The 15,770-nt window shown below is 41.5% G+C and overlaps 1 protein-coding gene across 1 annotated transcript in view; it reads left to right on the top strand.

Moving 5' to 3' along the window:
• The window catches only part of LOC120841076, a 110,687-nt gene extending 95,306 nt beyond the window's left edge, over positions 1-15,381 (top strand). Inside the window, exons 7-12 of the mRNA XM_040211902.1 lie at positions 619-678; positions 3,946-3,999; positions 4,160-4,299; positions 11,855-11,940; positions 12,018-12,092; positions 15,239-15,381. Coding sequence (XP_040067836.1) covers positions 619-678; positions 3,946-3,999; positions 4,160-4,299; positions 11,855-11,940; positions 12,018-12,092; positions 15,239-15,381 — 558 coding nt within the window. The remainder of the gene's footprint in view (positions 1-618; positions 679-3,945; positions 4,000-4,159; positions 4,300-11,854; positions 11,941-12,017; positions 12,093-15,238) is intronic.
• The last annotated feature ends 389 nt before the right edge of the window (positions 15,382-15,770 follow it).

The raw sequence follows: 15,770 nt of genomic DNA, 5'->3' as shown, positions 1-15,770 counted from the left end.
CAACGCACGCGCAGTTGCGACCATGAGTGATAGGTTTTCGCCATTATATTAGAAACGCGCTTCAGGGTTTGAATTTTACCCACTCTGAAATCTAGGCTCTCTGCATCGCATTCCACCACCTTTTCCTCACATCTCGTCCGACGGCTAAATTGGCCCTACACTAGACTTTCAAACTTTTATTTTGATTAAATTTTAACTTTCAAATAAAAAACAAAAATAGTTTGGTCGTCCCTTTGGGGTTCAAAGCTGCGTTTAACTAATCGCCGTTTTTATCGCCAAACAAATGGCAGACATCGAACCAATTTGAGCGAGCCCTTTTCGAGCGTTACGAATCTCCGCGAGAGATTCAAATCGAACAGATCAAACATTTCTAAAGTTTTAAAACGCCATTTGGTTGTGAATCCCACTGTACCTCAGATGTAAAATAATTGTCTGTTTTATTTTTTTAAGTAAGCTACTTAACATAAAATATATTTTATTCAAGGTTTAATGGTTTCTGGTTTTGTTTACTCCGTATTTTTATACACATTTTATTCTGTTTGACACAATTCTTCAAGAGTGCGAGTTTACAGGGTTTCTTATTGTCTTTAACTTAACTCTTCAAATCTACCATTCAAGGTTACTGACGACAATCCAACGGAAGCTGAAGAACCTAACCCAGAAAGTTCTGATGATAAGGTGAGTGGTCTTCTCTAATTATTGTTATTTGCCTGGTCGGTTGCTTTGAAAATTACATTTAGTGAACTACCGTAGTCATAATACGGAACATTCCAGCTTGTAAGCTCCGTTCCTATCGTTTAAGACACGTTTTACAGGTTCCGGTAAATTTCTCCTGAGACCTTGGAAAACTTTTTATTGCGGATTCTTATTAAATTTACAGGGATAGCTTTATATGTAATAAGAAACACATAGAAATTATTTCATTGCAACATAGTAATTAGAACCGATGCACATTATTGTCCCATAAATTCAACATTCGGTCTTAACATGCATATGGCTAGAGGTATTTTCAGGGGACGAGCCTTGATATAGCGTCCCACGCTTGAGTGTCTAACAACGAGATATTGATGATATATTGCATCAAATGTGTAATATAAATAACAAATACCCAAAAAAGATGTTCATTAGCTTTTTGTCACAAAAACATATTTTCACAAAACGCTTCAGAGCAAGGAAAGTTCTACTTGGTCGAGTGAGCCATCTCAAAACAGCGCCTTTCTTTTGTTATCCAAAATAAAGGCTAGTACTTCGTGCGAAAGAACATAGTTTTTATACTGCACCCTTCTAGCATGCAACGCGCAGCGTTCGAAACATCGGCAAACCTCGGCATGTGCCCCCGAGTTTTGGCTCTGCTCTCGGCCGGGGAAAGGCGTGCCTGTTTTGTTGGTGGACACCAGTCTGCATCGCCCTCGTCGGTGCCCTTCTGACTACCTTGTGTAACAAGCACTTCACCAACAAAAACGCGAAAATCCAGGAACTTCAACACGCCCTTTTACCTGTTTTGCATTGTCTTCATGCCTTTCGTATAGAGGATCTACGCGTTACTAAGAGCCATTTCAAACATATACGAAAAATGACTCTGATGGTCAATTTTTTTACTCGTGCCTTTGTTCGGTAGTAGCTGATCATCCTGTTTGTCATGTCCACACCCCCATGTTCACGTTGTAGACTTGTATAATGTGCGGCCTAGAAGCATTAGTGTATATTTTTTTCTTTCGCAGACCACTTGGGCAGATGTCCTCGAGTTCTTTCCCATGCACGGGTGGCATTATTGCCACTGGTTTGTTGTCATACCATTGCACGATAATCTGTTGGTCACCACTGCAAACCAGCATCTTTGAGGTCCCCCGTCCTCTGGCTTTAAGCTGCCCTTCTGACGATAGCTTCACCCCCTTGGGTAGGCGGTTGTCCATCAAAGTACCCGTGCCCGCTATGTCCTTTTCAACGAGTTTATCTAAAAGCGCTGGGTACGTAAAGTACTGGTCGAAGAAGAGCCTAGTACCAGGTGCAAGACTTTGTGCATGCCTCACGACAGCCGATTTTGCAATCCCGGAACTGCCCGGACATGGAAGGGATTTTTCTCTTGATAAATCTTGGAATCAAGAATCAGAACGCTCGGACTTGCTAAAACAAAGTTTTTTAGTCATTCAAGGTTTTCCTTTCCTGGTAGAAACTGCCTTAGTTGCGTTCTGCCACAAAACTGTATCATCTGTTCGTCTATGCTTGCCTGTTCCTCACGAGGGAGTTTATGGCAACCTTTCAGCACCTCCGCAATTAGAGGCCGAACCCTCCCAAGCCTGTCCCGATATTTTTCTTCATCAGATATGTTGAGGTCGTTCACAACTTTTAGTGGTGATCTGAGCTGAAATTACCTGTCGCGCTACACACTACTTGCGATGAGTGGCACCCTCATTCTTTTCATACTATAAATTTTTACCTGAAGATAACCCACACAATCCACAGCGGCTGAGATGCCGAAAAAAACATTCAATTCATCAGCAGAGGTGTTAAGGCTCGTTCCTGTCTCAGCGACTTATTTCGTGTTCATAGCCATTGACATCATTGCATATATTTCGTCAGTGAAATACTGCTGAAAATATTCATATGTACTCCAGTCAGTTCCCTCTCCCACGTCATTTGGAACGGCTTGGAAATCCGGTACCCAAGACAAAAGAGAACTGAAAGCCACACTCTAAGAGCTCTTAGAAATATGTACCAAACCTTTCGATCACACAGCAAATTACCTTGTAAAGGCAACAACGTGTGGCAAAGCTAGCAGTATGGCAAAAAAAAACAGCGGTCAGAAAAAGAAAACAAAACCATTCCTCAATACGTAAAAAAAGTTGAACACCAATTAGAGGTGGGCGCAATGTTTTAACCATCTCGCCCTTAATATTAGGTTGCAAACAGCTCTCAACGTAGAACAAGCAAATTTTCATACGTATATTTTCTTAATATGTATCTTCATAGCAGATAAATTTCACATCTGACTGACTTTACACAAAGATAGTCTCTTTTTTGTAGCAGAAGTAGCCTGTGGCTAATATTCGTCACTGTTGCTGCCCTCTGCAAAACCGGCTCATCTTCAGCAGGAACCAACAGAGGATCGTATTCAACGGTGCCATCATCACTGTCTGACAACTCGATGTCAGACGTCTGTCATTGCAAACTTTTCTCAAGTATTTGGTCAGCAGCTTCTTCACTGATGCGTGTTCGATCTCCTAAACGAACCCAAAATATTAACATCCAGCGTAAAACGTGCAAAAGCTGGTCTTTTTTTTTTTTTTTTTTTTTTTGCGGCTCGCACGGGAGCAATAGAATGTTACGTCAGGCAGGCAAACTTCTCACTGCGTCCCATTATCCCGTCTAGTGGAAATCGCAATCTCAAGAATGTCAGAGTAAAACAAAGACAACTGGAGACCAACATTGTATAGCGGCGTGTGCCCTAAGTAGTTAGTTAACAATGACATCCAAAGGGAAGAAGCACCAAAACCGAAAAAACAGTAACAAAAACATACTTTTTCGGCCGCCACCGCAGTACGCACTCGAAGTGAAAACCGCTAGTTTGGAAGCCCCTACCGCTCCCGCCTGTGAATTGATTTTCACGCACCTTCACAGATGGCGCCACCAGATGTCTACAATGTTGAGCATTGGGTTTCAAGAACGAAAAGACTGTCTGTGGGTTTAGATTCTTTGTTCCATATATTGGACAAATGTTGTATTTTCTGGTCTCAGGAGGTTAAAGCAACTATTATCTTGTCTCACAATACAAACATTGTAAATAACGTGGGTGTTTACCACAGTTTGTTCTGCTTAATATTTGGGCAGCGCTGTAGAGGTAAATAGATGCACATACGGTTGTCCGGCTAGGTGGAACTAATCCGTAGTCTCTATAAAAATGAACGTTAATAACAACTTCACGTATTTTTTTTTGTTATCTTTAAGGTGCCACTTCATGAAAGACATCGACTGCTTCAAAAGTATCAAGATTTTCCTCAGGTAACTTAGTCCGTTAAATAGGAACCGTTCAAAACACTGTATGCGTAATTTGCACGCCCAAGATATCAGAGCAAAGATGTCCCTTTCAATATTTGCCTTTTAACGTTTATTCTATTATACATTATAATTCGTGAAGTAATTACTAGGGACGCATTTTCAGGGCCTCCTGTACGGCAGTCTTGTACTGGTGTACTCCTCGTTGGAAGAAGACAGTTCTCGACTATGCATGATTACATACTATCCGAACAGAGACCCAAAACCTGACGGGCAGCTCAATATTCTCAAAACAGGATCCAAAAAGCAAGTTTATTATATTATTTATTCCCTGTGTGTTTTACCGGCCTTCTTTATTTTCTGAGAAATTAAACGGCCGAGTCTATAGCAATTAAAGAACGTTAATAAACACCAATTTCATAAATATGTTGTTCTTAACCGCAGTTATGTGTTAGTTTGTTATTTTAGGCTCAAAACCACAAAGCAGCCAAATTAAGGTAGATCGCTTATACACCGTAGTGCTATAACTGCTCTCTCTTTCGTATGTGCAGCCGCTGTGCTATTCCACGAAGCAGGGGCAGTGTGCACACTGCGCGTACAATTGTTACAGAAAATAGGATTCGCCATAATGTAAGACCCAGTACTCCTGCTGATGTGAGATCCAAGGGAAAGGCTATCATAAAAGTTATTACCTGTTTCTGTAAGTTTACTTTAATGAGTTTACTCGCACCACGACCGAGTTCAAGCAATGCTAGACTAGGATAAGTGCTAAACATTTACTTCAGAGTGGAATCGAACTTGTTCTGAAAAACGCAAAATTACGCCTGATTTACGTGGTGCGATTTTGCTTGCAATTTCGAGACTCGACGCCACTCCAGCGGCAAAGTAACGCGTCTTGGACGCTGCACTGTCCAACGTGGCAGCTGTAAAATCTCAAGCGAAATCACACCATCTGGATCAGGCTTTAGGCATAAGCAAATTGCGCAGAAATTGCGTACTTGTTTACAAATGCTGTAGATATATTAGGCGAGATCACGACAAAACAGCTCCGGGGAAAAAGTATCTCGGTCAAAATAGTCCAGGTAAATATGGTCTGGGTCGAAATGTCCACAGAACAAAAGTTCCCAAGCAAAAATCCGCACAAAAAAAAAATCTAACGGAATTTTGCAGTTCTGCGTCTTTGCTGTTTGCGTGTTTGTCGACTACTTCTACTCAATATATTATAATAAATACGTGAAAAAAGCAAGGTCCTGCGACATTTCGCAATTTAAGATTGTATATGTAGTAGTTCCTAATGTATTCAGTTCCATGGGCCGGGGTGCAAACAAGGGATAAAATATTTAATATAGATGGCGTTACAACAACGGCTGTAAAAAGTTTGATGATGAGCGCTTAGACTATGAAAATTAATCTTTCATGATAACTTTATCAACAGCTGCGAACGTCAGGTTAAAAGTGCAGAGTGATAATCAAAAAAGTAGACTACAAAAATATGCCTATATAAGAATAGACTCCACGGAGCACACATTCGCCAAACAACCGACAAATTTCGTCCTGCTGCTCAGTTACTTTGCGACCGGCGCAAAAGCCACTGTTTTGATGCAACACGCAGAGCGAACTCCGCCAAAAAAATCCGCAAAAAATATTTTAAAAAGTTATTCGTCACATTTTTTGTTGTTTGGAGATAAACCTGGAGCTTGCACATATCATTTCGGGACCTGTTGCATGTTGTAATAATCAAAACAGTTCAATCACATTCCCCGTTATTTTCTATTCAATTTAAGCCGAGGTGAACATTTAGATACCGAAACTGAACGCGAAATTGCATACTACTGTTTTCATATTGCACAAACATAACACACACTAGTATTTTAGAGAAACACGCAATATTGTCATGAATGGAGGTGACGAGAAGCCGAACAGTGAACTGAAGGATAAAGGTAATGGACCTTTTTCACATACCGACGGCACCAGGCGGTGGCTGCACGAACTAAAAATCGAGGAAGTGACCTACCTGTGCTACCAATCGATAATGGGAGCTACGCTACCAGTTTCTTCGCTCTCTGAGCAGCGGCGCCTGCCCAACGCGACTTTAAAGAGGAGCATCCATGGCGTCCACCAAAACGTCGTGTTTTCCTTTCCGTCGACGTTCGTTTTTTGTGTAACACAATTATATATATGCTTCAGTTACGTGTTCTGCTCGCTGATATACAGCCTCCTTCCGAATTTCCTCGATTTTTCGTTCCGACTTCCGCCGCTTGGCATCGGGCGCTCGCGCGTGCGCAGAACGCTTCTCGGAAAAGGTCCATTGGCGAACTTGTGCCAAACAACAATAAGTGACGAAAAAGCGTCGAGGCAGCAGAAAAGCGGGTGGTGATTCGGTGGCACTACAGAGCGCTAAGGAGACTGACTCGACAAGGTCGCGGGCAGCTGCTTATCTACCGTGCGTCACTATCTTGAAAGTTCGGCAAAGAAAGTTCGAGCGTCGCGCGCTCGGGGCGAGGATGAACTGACACTTTCGAGAACAAGAAAGCAGGAGAAAAGTTACGTCTGGTGCGAGAATGAACGCGAATCCTCTAGAAGTCCGTGACCGAGCGTTTCTTTATCGACCCTGCGGGCGGCAATATACATCCCGCGTTGTGTAGTTATCTAAAATACCAGTGTGTGTGCTATATTTGTGCGCTGTGAAGTCAGCAATATGTTTATTCAACTAGCCCAAGCTGCAATTTTAGCAAAAGAGCACTGAATGTCCTATCTAAAAAATTTAGTCGCGGGAAGCGAATCATCGCAAGCCTATCTGGCATTGTGGCATAAATGAAGAGCCACGTCGTTTAAGAAAAGATGTCCCACGCTCGGCAGTTTCCTGGGGAAAGCGGCTTTTGACACGTTCCCCGCTAGTTTTGTTACTGCGCATACTATTGTCAAGAACAGGCTAAGAATGCGGTGCGTACTCCGTTAACAGGTGTAACACGCCCCCTTCAAGTACCTCCACTGTTGCGAAAATACGGCGTCGTCTGCACCGCGAGAGGGCGACATTGATAACGTTAGTTTTAGGCACCAGCAAATGGTTTGAAGCTCGCTGCTGATCAAGCAGGACGACATTGTCGCAAAGAGGCAAATGTATCTGCATGACTTCGCATGATACTGAAAAGAGTGCCGGGAAAATGTTCTGCCTCAGGTCGTCAAAGGTTTACAGAGGAATACAGTTGTATCACTGTCGCAAGCCGTCGCACGAGGCCCTCATATGTCACTGTTATAGGCAAGCCAGGGATGGGCAAAATACATGCAAATATGTATCGAAATACAAATACAAAATACTTCGTCAAAAATTTAATTACAAATCTAATTACATTTCTAAAAAAGCATTTAAGTACAAGATACAAATACAACCATATGTATTTGGTCTCCTCCAAATACATTCCTCAAAATTTGCGTCAGCGACTTCAGGGCACCTGCAACGGGTTTCTGGGTATCTCATTTTAATTTTGCATCGCACACTCGGGAGTTAGTGTGCGAGGCTCTAGTTACGTAATAGAAATATAATCACACAAAAAATGCAATCAGCTTAGACGTAATAGGTGGAAAAACTACAGAGCTTCAAGCAGCTTTTTTTGTCAATTACATTTTAATATAGACCAACAAAGAACTGAGACGACCAAAACGCGCAGCACCAGCTAGAGAATTTTTTATTGTTGCAACTCGCACCAGTTACGAAAATCTGGACGACCCTCGCATTTAGAATGTTCCAGGAAAAAATATGGATGGAAATCAGGCTGGAAAGCATCGCAAGTTGTCACAGGCACTTATTTAGCCAGTCTGCCTGTGAACGTCGATTTCGTCACTATTCTTGCCCTGGACTAGCATCGTAATCACAAAGTCACTAAACGCTTGTGCTTGGTTGAGAGACACTGCATTCCGTACAGAACGTAATTTTTTTCCTGCTCTGGACAGTGCCTTTAAAATAAAGCCGGAGGAGAAAAAGAAAAAAAGCCCCATGACCGAATAAAGGATGGAGACTATGTCTTACAACCCCATGCATAAAAACAAGAATTGTAACTTTGGCAATAACATTTATTCAACGTAATAGAGGGAAATGCCGCGGGCGCCCGGCGTGCCCGGGCGCCCGCAGTGAGCGAGATGCGAACTACCGCAGGACTGGTGTATGAAGAGGTGAAGAGTTTCTTGGTTTGTTGTTGACGTTGGCGTTGAGATGAAGAAAGAGCAGCTTTGGACACGTCTTGGGATGAGCAAAATGAGTCGTGACAATAAATTTGAGGGATGTATTTTCGCCCACAAAATTGTATTTAATTACAATTGTATTTGAAATACCCACGTGTTAGTATTTAAATAGACACGTGAAATACATCACCCAATTTGTAATTAAATACAAATGCAAAATACACAAAGTATTTGAAATACGTATTTCAAATACTTGTATTTGAAATACTGTCCATCCCTGAGGCAAGCCAATCATTGCGTTTCTGACTTGCCAGGCAACTGAACGCAATGAAGAATCTTGCGACGGCGCCACTTTTCACAGATGAATAATTTCTACTTTAAAGACAACGTTAAGTGAGCGTCCTTCATTTAATAAAGTCAACAGAAGAGTTGACGAAGTCCGGTGAGGCACCAAGGCGGAGTCGTCAGTCAAGAATCTCACGCATTGATGGTTGTGCAAGAGGAGTTTTGACCACACCCTAGGAGAATCATCCGCGAAGAAGCGCTCATATCGCTAAAATGTAGCGACATAACTTTTGTCAGGGGCAGGTAGGAAACGAACGAAGGAAAGCCATGGGCACAGACAAAGCGTGTCAACCGTAGTCACGTCTTTCACTAGACCTACTTCCTCGACCAAATGGCAGACTGAACATTTTGACAGAGACACAACCTCTAATTTCTCATGTCGTCACACAAAGGCTAGGGCAGAAAAAAAAGACTGATCCCATTACGACTTTGTGACTTTAACCAATATCACCAAAGACAAGGCATGCGCATCACATTACCGTTAGTGACTCCCCAACACACTTGAGTGACAGACACGCTTGAACTCGACTAGTGTGAAAAGCGTCAACCGCGTGCGTCGGGCGTCACTGCGTGCTAGCGTTGCGCTACTTGTGAGCCGCTGCACGACACGCAGTCAGCCAGCCTAACGCAAGCTAGGCAGCGCTGCGTGCATGCACTAGTGATGAAGTTTGCAGAAAACACCGCAGGCCTTATCTTCTAAGAGGCATTACTTGATGAACCCAGGTAGGTCAACAACGAGAAAATCACTCCAAGAAGCAGGTGTGTGCTGCCATATTGAAAAAAAACGTTTATTCGTAAAGCATTGAAGCCAATGACGTGAAAGATTAGTGAAAGTGCTTGTCTGGCGAAGTAATAAGGATTCCTTTGAGGGCCCTTTGTTGCTACATTCTTAGTGTGTCACCAGCTGCACACAGCCTAACTTTATTGAAAAATAACGCTTAGCAACTTAATTTCGTTAATTGTAACAAAAGTTGTACAGCGTGTAAAAAATCCCTCGAACCCACCTTAGACGGTACGCAAAAATCGCTCTCTTCAAGTATCGCGCTGCAATTTTCTTCGGATATATGTCAAGACTTTAACAATTTAAAGTAATATAGCAACGGATGAATTTACATTGCTCCAAAAAAAAAGAACTTGTTGCGGAGAACGTATGGCGGCGTAGACTCCCCGAGATTTCTGCATTAGCGGAAACATGCACTGAACTCTAACAATGTCTTGAACTGAGCACTTGCCCTGCGCTTTGCAAACCCCAGCCTGTGGCAATGCCTAATATTGGCGGCATATTGTTGGCACGGGGTCGTTTGTTTTTGCTACTCGTTCTTCTTTCATCTATTTAACAATTGTTATTGCTTGGAGTGATAAACTAACGAGTACTTCGCAGGCTAAGAACGTCAAAAATCAATCCTCATACGTATTCACTGAATGTGAAAGAAAAAACATTTCACACCGTTTTTCGCGCGATTTGACGGCTGCTTTGTAACAAGATGGAGCTCCTGATGTTCACATTTTGCCTTTTCATCGTCTACCACTCTCCTGAAAAACATTCCCTGGCATTTTTCAGGTCTAAATATTTACAAGGTTGCGATGAAGCCAACGGACGATTCCTAGAAAACGACATTGTGCTTATTTCTGACAGTCACTAAAGTGTAGAAAGGCAGCACCTATATATGTACAGGGTGTCACAAAAGAACATTTACAGGGTTTTTTTTCACCGCAAAAAAAAAAAAAAAACTAGGTATCGCGGAACGCTCATTCTCCATTCAAAGGTAGTGCTAGAGGTTACAACCAGATGCCAAAGTTTCAGCCCGATTTGATACCTTATTCAAAAGTTATAAGTGATTTTCTGAAAACTTCAATGCAAAAATGGAGCCCATTTTTACCTGTTGTCGGTTTCTGGTGCCCATAGAGCCCCATGTATTCGAAAAGTCCGTCGACCGCCATTTTCCCATTGAAATTTTCAGAAAATCACTTATAACTTCTGATTACGGTATCAGATCGGACTGAAACTTTGGCATCTGGTTGTTATCTTTAGCGCTACACTTTGGGCGGAGAATGAGCGTTCGGCGATGCGGTGAAAAAAAACCTGTAAATTTTCTTTTGTATATCCTACGCCATATTCGATTCCTTGATATGGCTCTTACATTGAATCAATTATATTGCGACTACTTGACTTTGCTTCATAACCAAAATGAGTCCGAATTTCTCACGTTTAGCAATCTCCTGGTTCTTGATATTACCTCCTTTATGTCATGGATGAAGAAAGAATAAAACAATTAAAACAGGGACAACACAACCCCATCTTTCAACTAGCAACAGACGAGTAAACTTTCAAACAGCGAGCAGCCGACTATACCCAGTAGGAGTAGGGAAAGAAGGGGGAGAGAAGGAAAGAAAAGAAACGCGAAGTTCAAGTCAGGGTGGTAGGGTTATCTCGGATTTTAAAAATTCAACCTCAGTTTTCGTCAGCAGGAGGGAAGGGTTAGACACGTTGTTTTTTGCTGTGGTCATCGCGAATGATTCTATGATTTCCCTGCCGAATCTGCTGTCATGCCCCCCCCCCCCCCCCCCCCCCCCAGGATTTTTGTGTCATCAAAGAGGGGATGACAACGCGAACACGAACGGGCATGTATGACTATGGGATGATAAGAATCTGGAGAGGCCTTAGAAACTTCGTTGTGATGTTCGCGGAGTCTGTGATTGGTGCATCTGCCGGTTTGTCCTATGTATTGATGGCCGCAGCTCAAGCGGATGGAGTAGACTTTCTTCTCTTTGCATTGAATGAATTTCTTTTCGTGTTTGACGGTGCAGCCAATCGGAATCCGGTTGTTGTTTACTTGTTGACATAGTTGTTTAAGACACGTGCGGCACGAGAAGACAACATTCGTGTCGAACTTTGAGGCAATGGATTTTATCCGGTGGGCTGAATTGTGTTCAGCCCACCGGATAAAATTTTCTTTCCTTCTCTCCCCCTTCTCTCCCCTACTCCTACTGGGTATAGTCGGCTGCTCGCTGTTTGAAAGTTTACTCGTCTGTTGCTAGTTTAAATATGTGGTTGTGTTGTCCCTGTTTCAATTGTTTTATTCTTTCTTCATTCATGACTTAAACCAACACGCTCTTCTCCCAAGCATGCCTCCTTTAGACGATCAATATTGTTAGAAGAAATGCTATAGTGTGCTATGGTCCCTAATATTAAGGTTACTTTAGGCATGCCATGCGTTCGTACTTTCACAATTGTGACCCCCCAAGAACCTTAGTCTTATTGTGAGATAAACGGTTTCTGTCAAACAAGCGCATACCTGCGATGTTGCAGAGTAACAAAGCAAAATTTCCTCTTCAGAGCCATTACTCAAGCGTTCGAACCACGTACTGCCACTGGACACAATGCTACGTATAGAGCGGAAGCCAGGATTTATCGGAATGACAGTATGGAAAACTAATTCAAGATTAATGCACGTAGTACACATTTCTATGCATTTACAACTATTTTTATTTTAATATAGAGTTTCATGGCACAAGGATGATCTTCACGGATCAGAAACGGTGCACTATACTAAGAACTCCTGGATATAGTAACCGTAAGTTTGCGTGTATTACACTTTAATATCGCTCACCTTTTAAAAAAAACTTAATGGCTTCTCATTTTATATCTTATTACTGGCATGCTCAAATATATTCTTTTGAATCAACGTTAAGTTTCGAAAAAGTTTCATCATTATAGTTCAATTGAAACAAATACAAATTTTAACTGTAACATCACGTCATTATTTTTGACATAATAAGCTCATCAGTAAAGATGCAATCAACTCGGCATAAAAGTTTTGGGGCTCATGGATGTACTGAATGTTCATTTGAATAGCCTAGCACGCAGTTGATAAGCTGCATATGAACCTAACATTTGGAAAATTACTAAGAAGTGAAACTTAATATTTAAGACTAGGAAATAACTTTAAAAGCACCAAGGAGTATTGTAACTTCGTTTATTTTAAGGCGCTAACCTCGTCTTCGGGTCCCAGGACCATTAAATAAAATGCCGTTTTTTAGCCCACGCACCCGATTTATTAATAGAAACTCAATCGTTGTAAAACATAAGACATGTTATAATTATAATGCAATTAAATGCAAAGGGGCAAGCGAGCTGGACAAGAATGACGAAAATAAGACATGTGTGCGTGAAGAATGACTTCTTCGACACGACAGGCAAGATATGGCGGGTCATTGGACACCGCATCAGGGTCATACCAAATGCTGTACACTGAGGGCTGGAACTAATATATGCATATACGGGGTGTAAGGTTTTAATTTGTTAAGATTTCTTTAAAAAAAGCCTTGAAAGGGACACTACTGTGGTCAGTGTGAGTTGTACGGTCAGGGGAACATCCAAAAACTCGTATGATAATCTCTTCACCCGTGTTTTGTGATCGCCAGCATCGCGCCTGTCGCACGAATGGAAAATTTAGCGCGCCCCCACGCAAACCACAAGATCCCAGTCATTCTAATATTGACTGATCTAGTGTTTTTGGATGACGCTGAACAAGTGTCTAGTCGGAACCATATGTTTGTTTTAAATAATTAAAAAAAAGATTATTAACATATATCTTTTTGTAATTATCCGACTAATCGTGACGGATATTTTCCTATATTGTGTGCCCCTGTCCGTATATTTCACCTGCACAAACCGTACTAGTGAACCTTTCACGGCTTTCATAGAACAAATATTTTGTAATTAAAATAAAATACCCCATTTCCATTTTTTCCCTCCCTCACTAAAAAGCGACTGACTGCTTTGTATACATATTTTTTTGCATGTAATTCAAAACAAAATCTGGGGCTTTTTTTAATACACGTTTTATTGCCACTACGTTCAGAACTTCAGACCCTAACCTCAACGCGCTTAGAGAACTAAAGTCAAAGCTAGCCTTCAAGTTGTGCTGACAGCATACCGAATTTCATGGTTAAGCGCTGCGGCGAGTTGCCTCTTTTGCGTTTTGGGAGCATATTATAAACCTTCCTTTCAACCCGGAGTCTTCCATTTCGTTAAAAGAATTTGGATGTGGTACCTTTGGTGCCCATTCACAAAAACGGGGATTTTTGGTAGGAAAAAAAGTATGCACCAGTTTCCTTCCTGTGCGCTTCTCTGAAATACTCAAAACTTTTTTTAATACCTGTCAATGTCAGCAATTATGACAAAAGCTAATAACAAAATTCACTCGGCGAATTCGCAGCAATCCTTATATGCTTCTTTTGAGCATACGATTGCACGCCTAAGAAGATATCATAAAAAAACGCCCCAAAACTGCACTAAATCCACCCTAGTACTCTTCAGCAGGAGCACAGCCATCATACCCAGCTGTGGCCACGCACCAGTGTATCCTTCTTGTCAATGTCTTCTTTGGCGCCTTTGTAAAGACCTTGTCAAGGTTGGACGTATTTATATACATAAATGCAGAGAACCAGAAAAACGTTAAATAATGCGGCGGTACTACTGGGCTCGTTTTTGGCGCGTCTGTATGTTCTGATTATTCTTGTGCCATTTTTTGTGATTTATTGTGTTTTTCTTTTTCTCATAAAGGGGCTGTTTCTCCAAGGATCCGCTACCCTCCTTTTTGGACAACTAAACAGGCCGGTGTTAGTTGTCCAAAAAAAAACATGCGTTTTTTTTTGGGGGTAGAGGATGGGAGATAGGCACTTTAAAACGCGTATAGAGGAAGATGCTGTCACGACGCCCCATCATCCGCTTCTGATTTCGGCTTCTCTTGGGAGCCTTCCAGCCATGGCTTAATATCACTCACTTTCTCCACCTCTACTTTAAGCACATTCTGCTTGTCTCGACCCGTCCAGGTGTTCCTGAGTGGTTTCTATCTAAACTGCTCTGCCCTCTTCCTTGCTCTTGCTTCTTTTCTACTCTTTTGAATATCTTAAAAAGTGGCACATTAAGCTTAAGTTTAAGGTCTCCGCCTTTTTAAAACGAAACCCCGAATGATTTGATTCTCAGACACACGCCACACTGGTGAAGTTCACTTGAAAGCTATTTTACATTTAAAATGATAATTTAATTTGGTCACAGCAACAAATCCCTGTGCTGCGTCTTTGGTCTGCAGATGCATGACACTCGTAGAGTGTGGGCACTTGTAGCAGATTTATGATTTTTGTTTTAAAATTTCATACCATGGAATCAAACGTCACCGTCAGTTCGAGCCAAACGTTAAATTCAACTTACACACTCAGCATCCTACATGAGCCGTTCCCCACTGAAGAACTTCACTTTGATAACTGCGATTAATATAGCTACTCACTGGCCACGTGCAGTGCGCTTACGGATACCATTTAAGGCAATTAAATTTTTAATGAATAACCAGTTAACTTCGCGTGAAGTCATGGGCCTGCGATCTCCCGTGTAGCATTGAGCTGAAGTCTAGAAACAAAAACATCCACTACGCAGCGCGATATCTACGAAATTAAATATGAACTATTTACAACTCACCACATCTTTCCACGTGAATTGGAAGCGTAAATTTGCATCGTTTGACATTGGGCAAATATCGCATGTTGATTATAGAAAGGTGGACCAAGCTCGAGAGTATAATTCAACAAAATATATTCTTCTAACATGATTGCAACAAAAATATGAAAAAAAAAAGATTCGTAATGTGAAATTCATATCTGCATGTTTTGAAACAAAACAAAATCTTGTCTCATATTCTTCTTTCCTTCTTCTTTACAGTGTGCGAATTATTCACAGGTGGTCGCTATAATAATGGAGTCGTCAATAGCTACTGCTTTTTTATCTACACTGTTTATTGTAAAACACCAGCAAAGGTTTTTACGAAATTGAAAGACTGTTGGCCATATGCGGGGGAAGTATAGCCGTAGCAATAATTTTCTACGGCTCTAAAGTTTGGACTCTTGTAATAACCCAATAAATGCAAATGATACCTTTCCAATACTGCATTGGTTATTTTATACAGGGTATTGTTTTAAAATTTACAAATTTGTTTAAAAAAGGCCGTGAAAGCTACACCTAGGCGGTTGGTCCAGGTGAGTTATACAACCAGGGGGACATAGTATCAGGGGCTATTTGTAACGATCAGTTAGCTAATTAAGTAAAATTTGATAATTAACTTTGTAATTTTGGAAAATAGACATATGGTTCCAATTAGAAACATGCTGAGCACGCTCGAAGACCACTAAATCAACTCTTTTTAGGGGCATATAACGCAAGGGCAGCATCTTAGGGCGTTCCGTAAAAACACTTC

Source organism: Ixodes scapularis, unplaced genomic scaffold, assembly GCF_016920785.2.
Source record: "Ixodes scapularis isolate PalLabHiFi unplaced genomic scaffold, ASM1692078v2 PGA_scaffold5__190_contigs__length_132052651, whole genome shotgun sequence".
Classification (NCBI taxonomy): Eukaryota; Metazoa; Arthropoda; class Arachnida; order Ixodida; family Ixodidae; genus Ixodes; species Ixodes scapularis.
The sequence above is the reverse complement of the archived record's forward strand: the minus strand, read 5'-3'. Positions and strand labels throughout refer to the sequence as shown.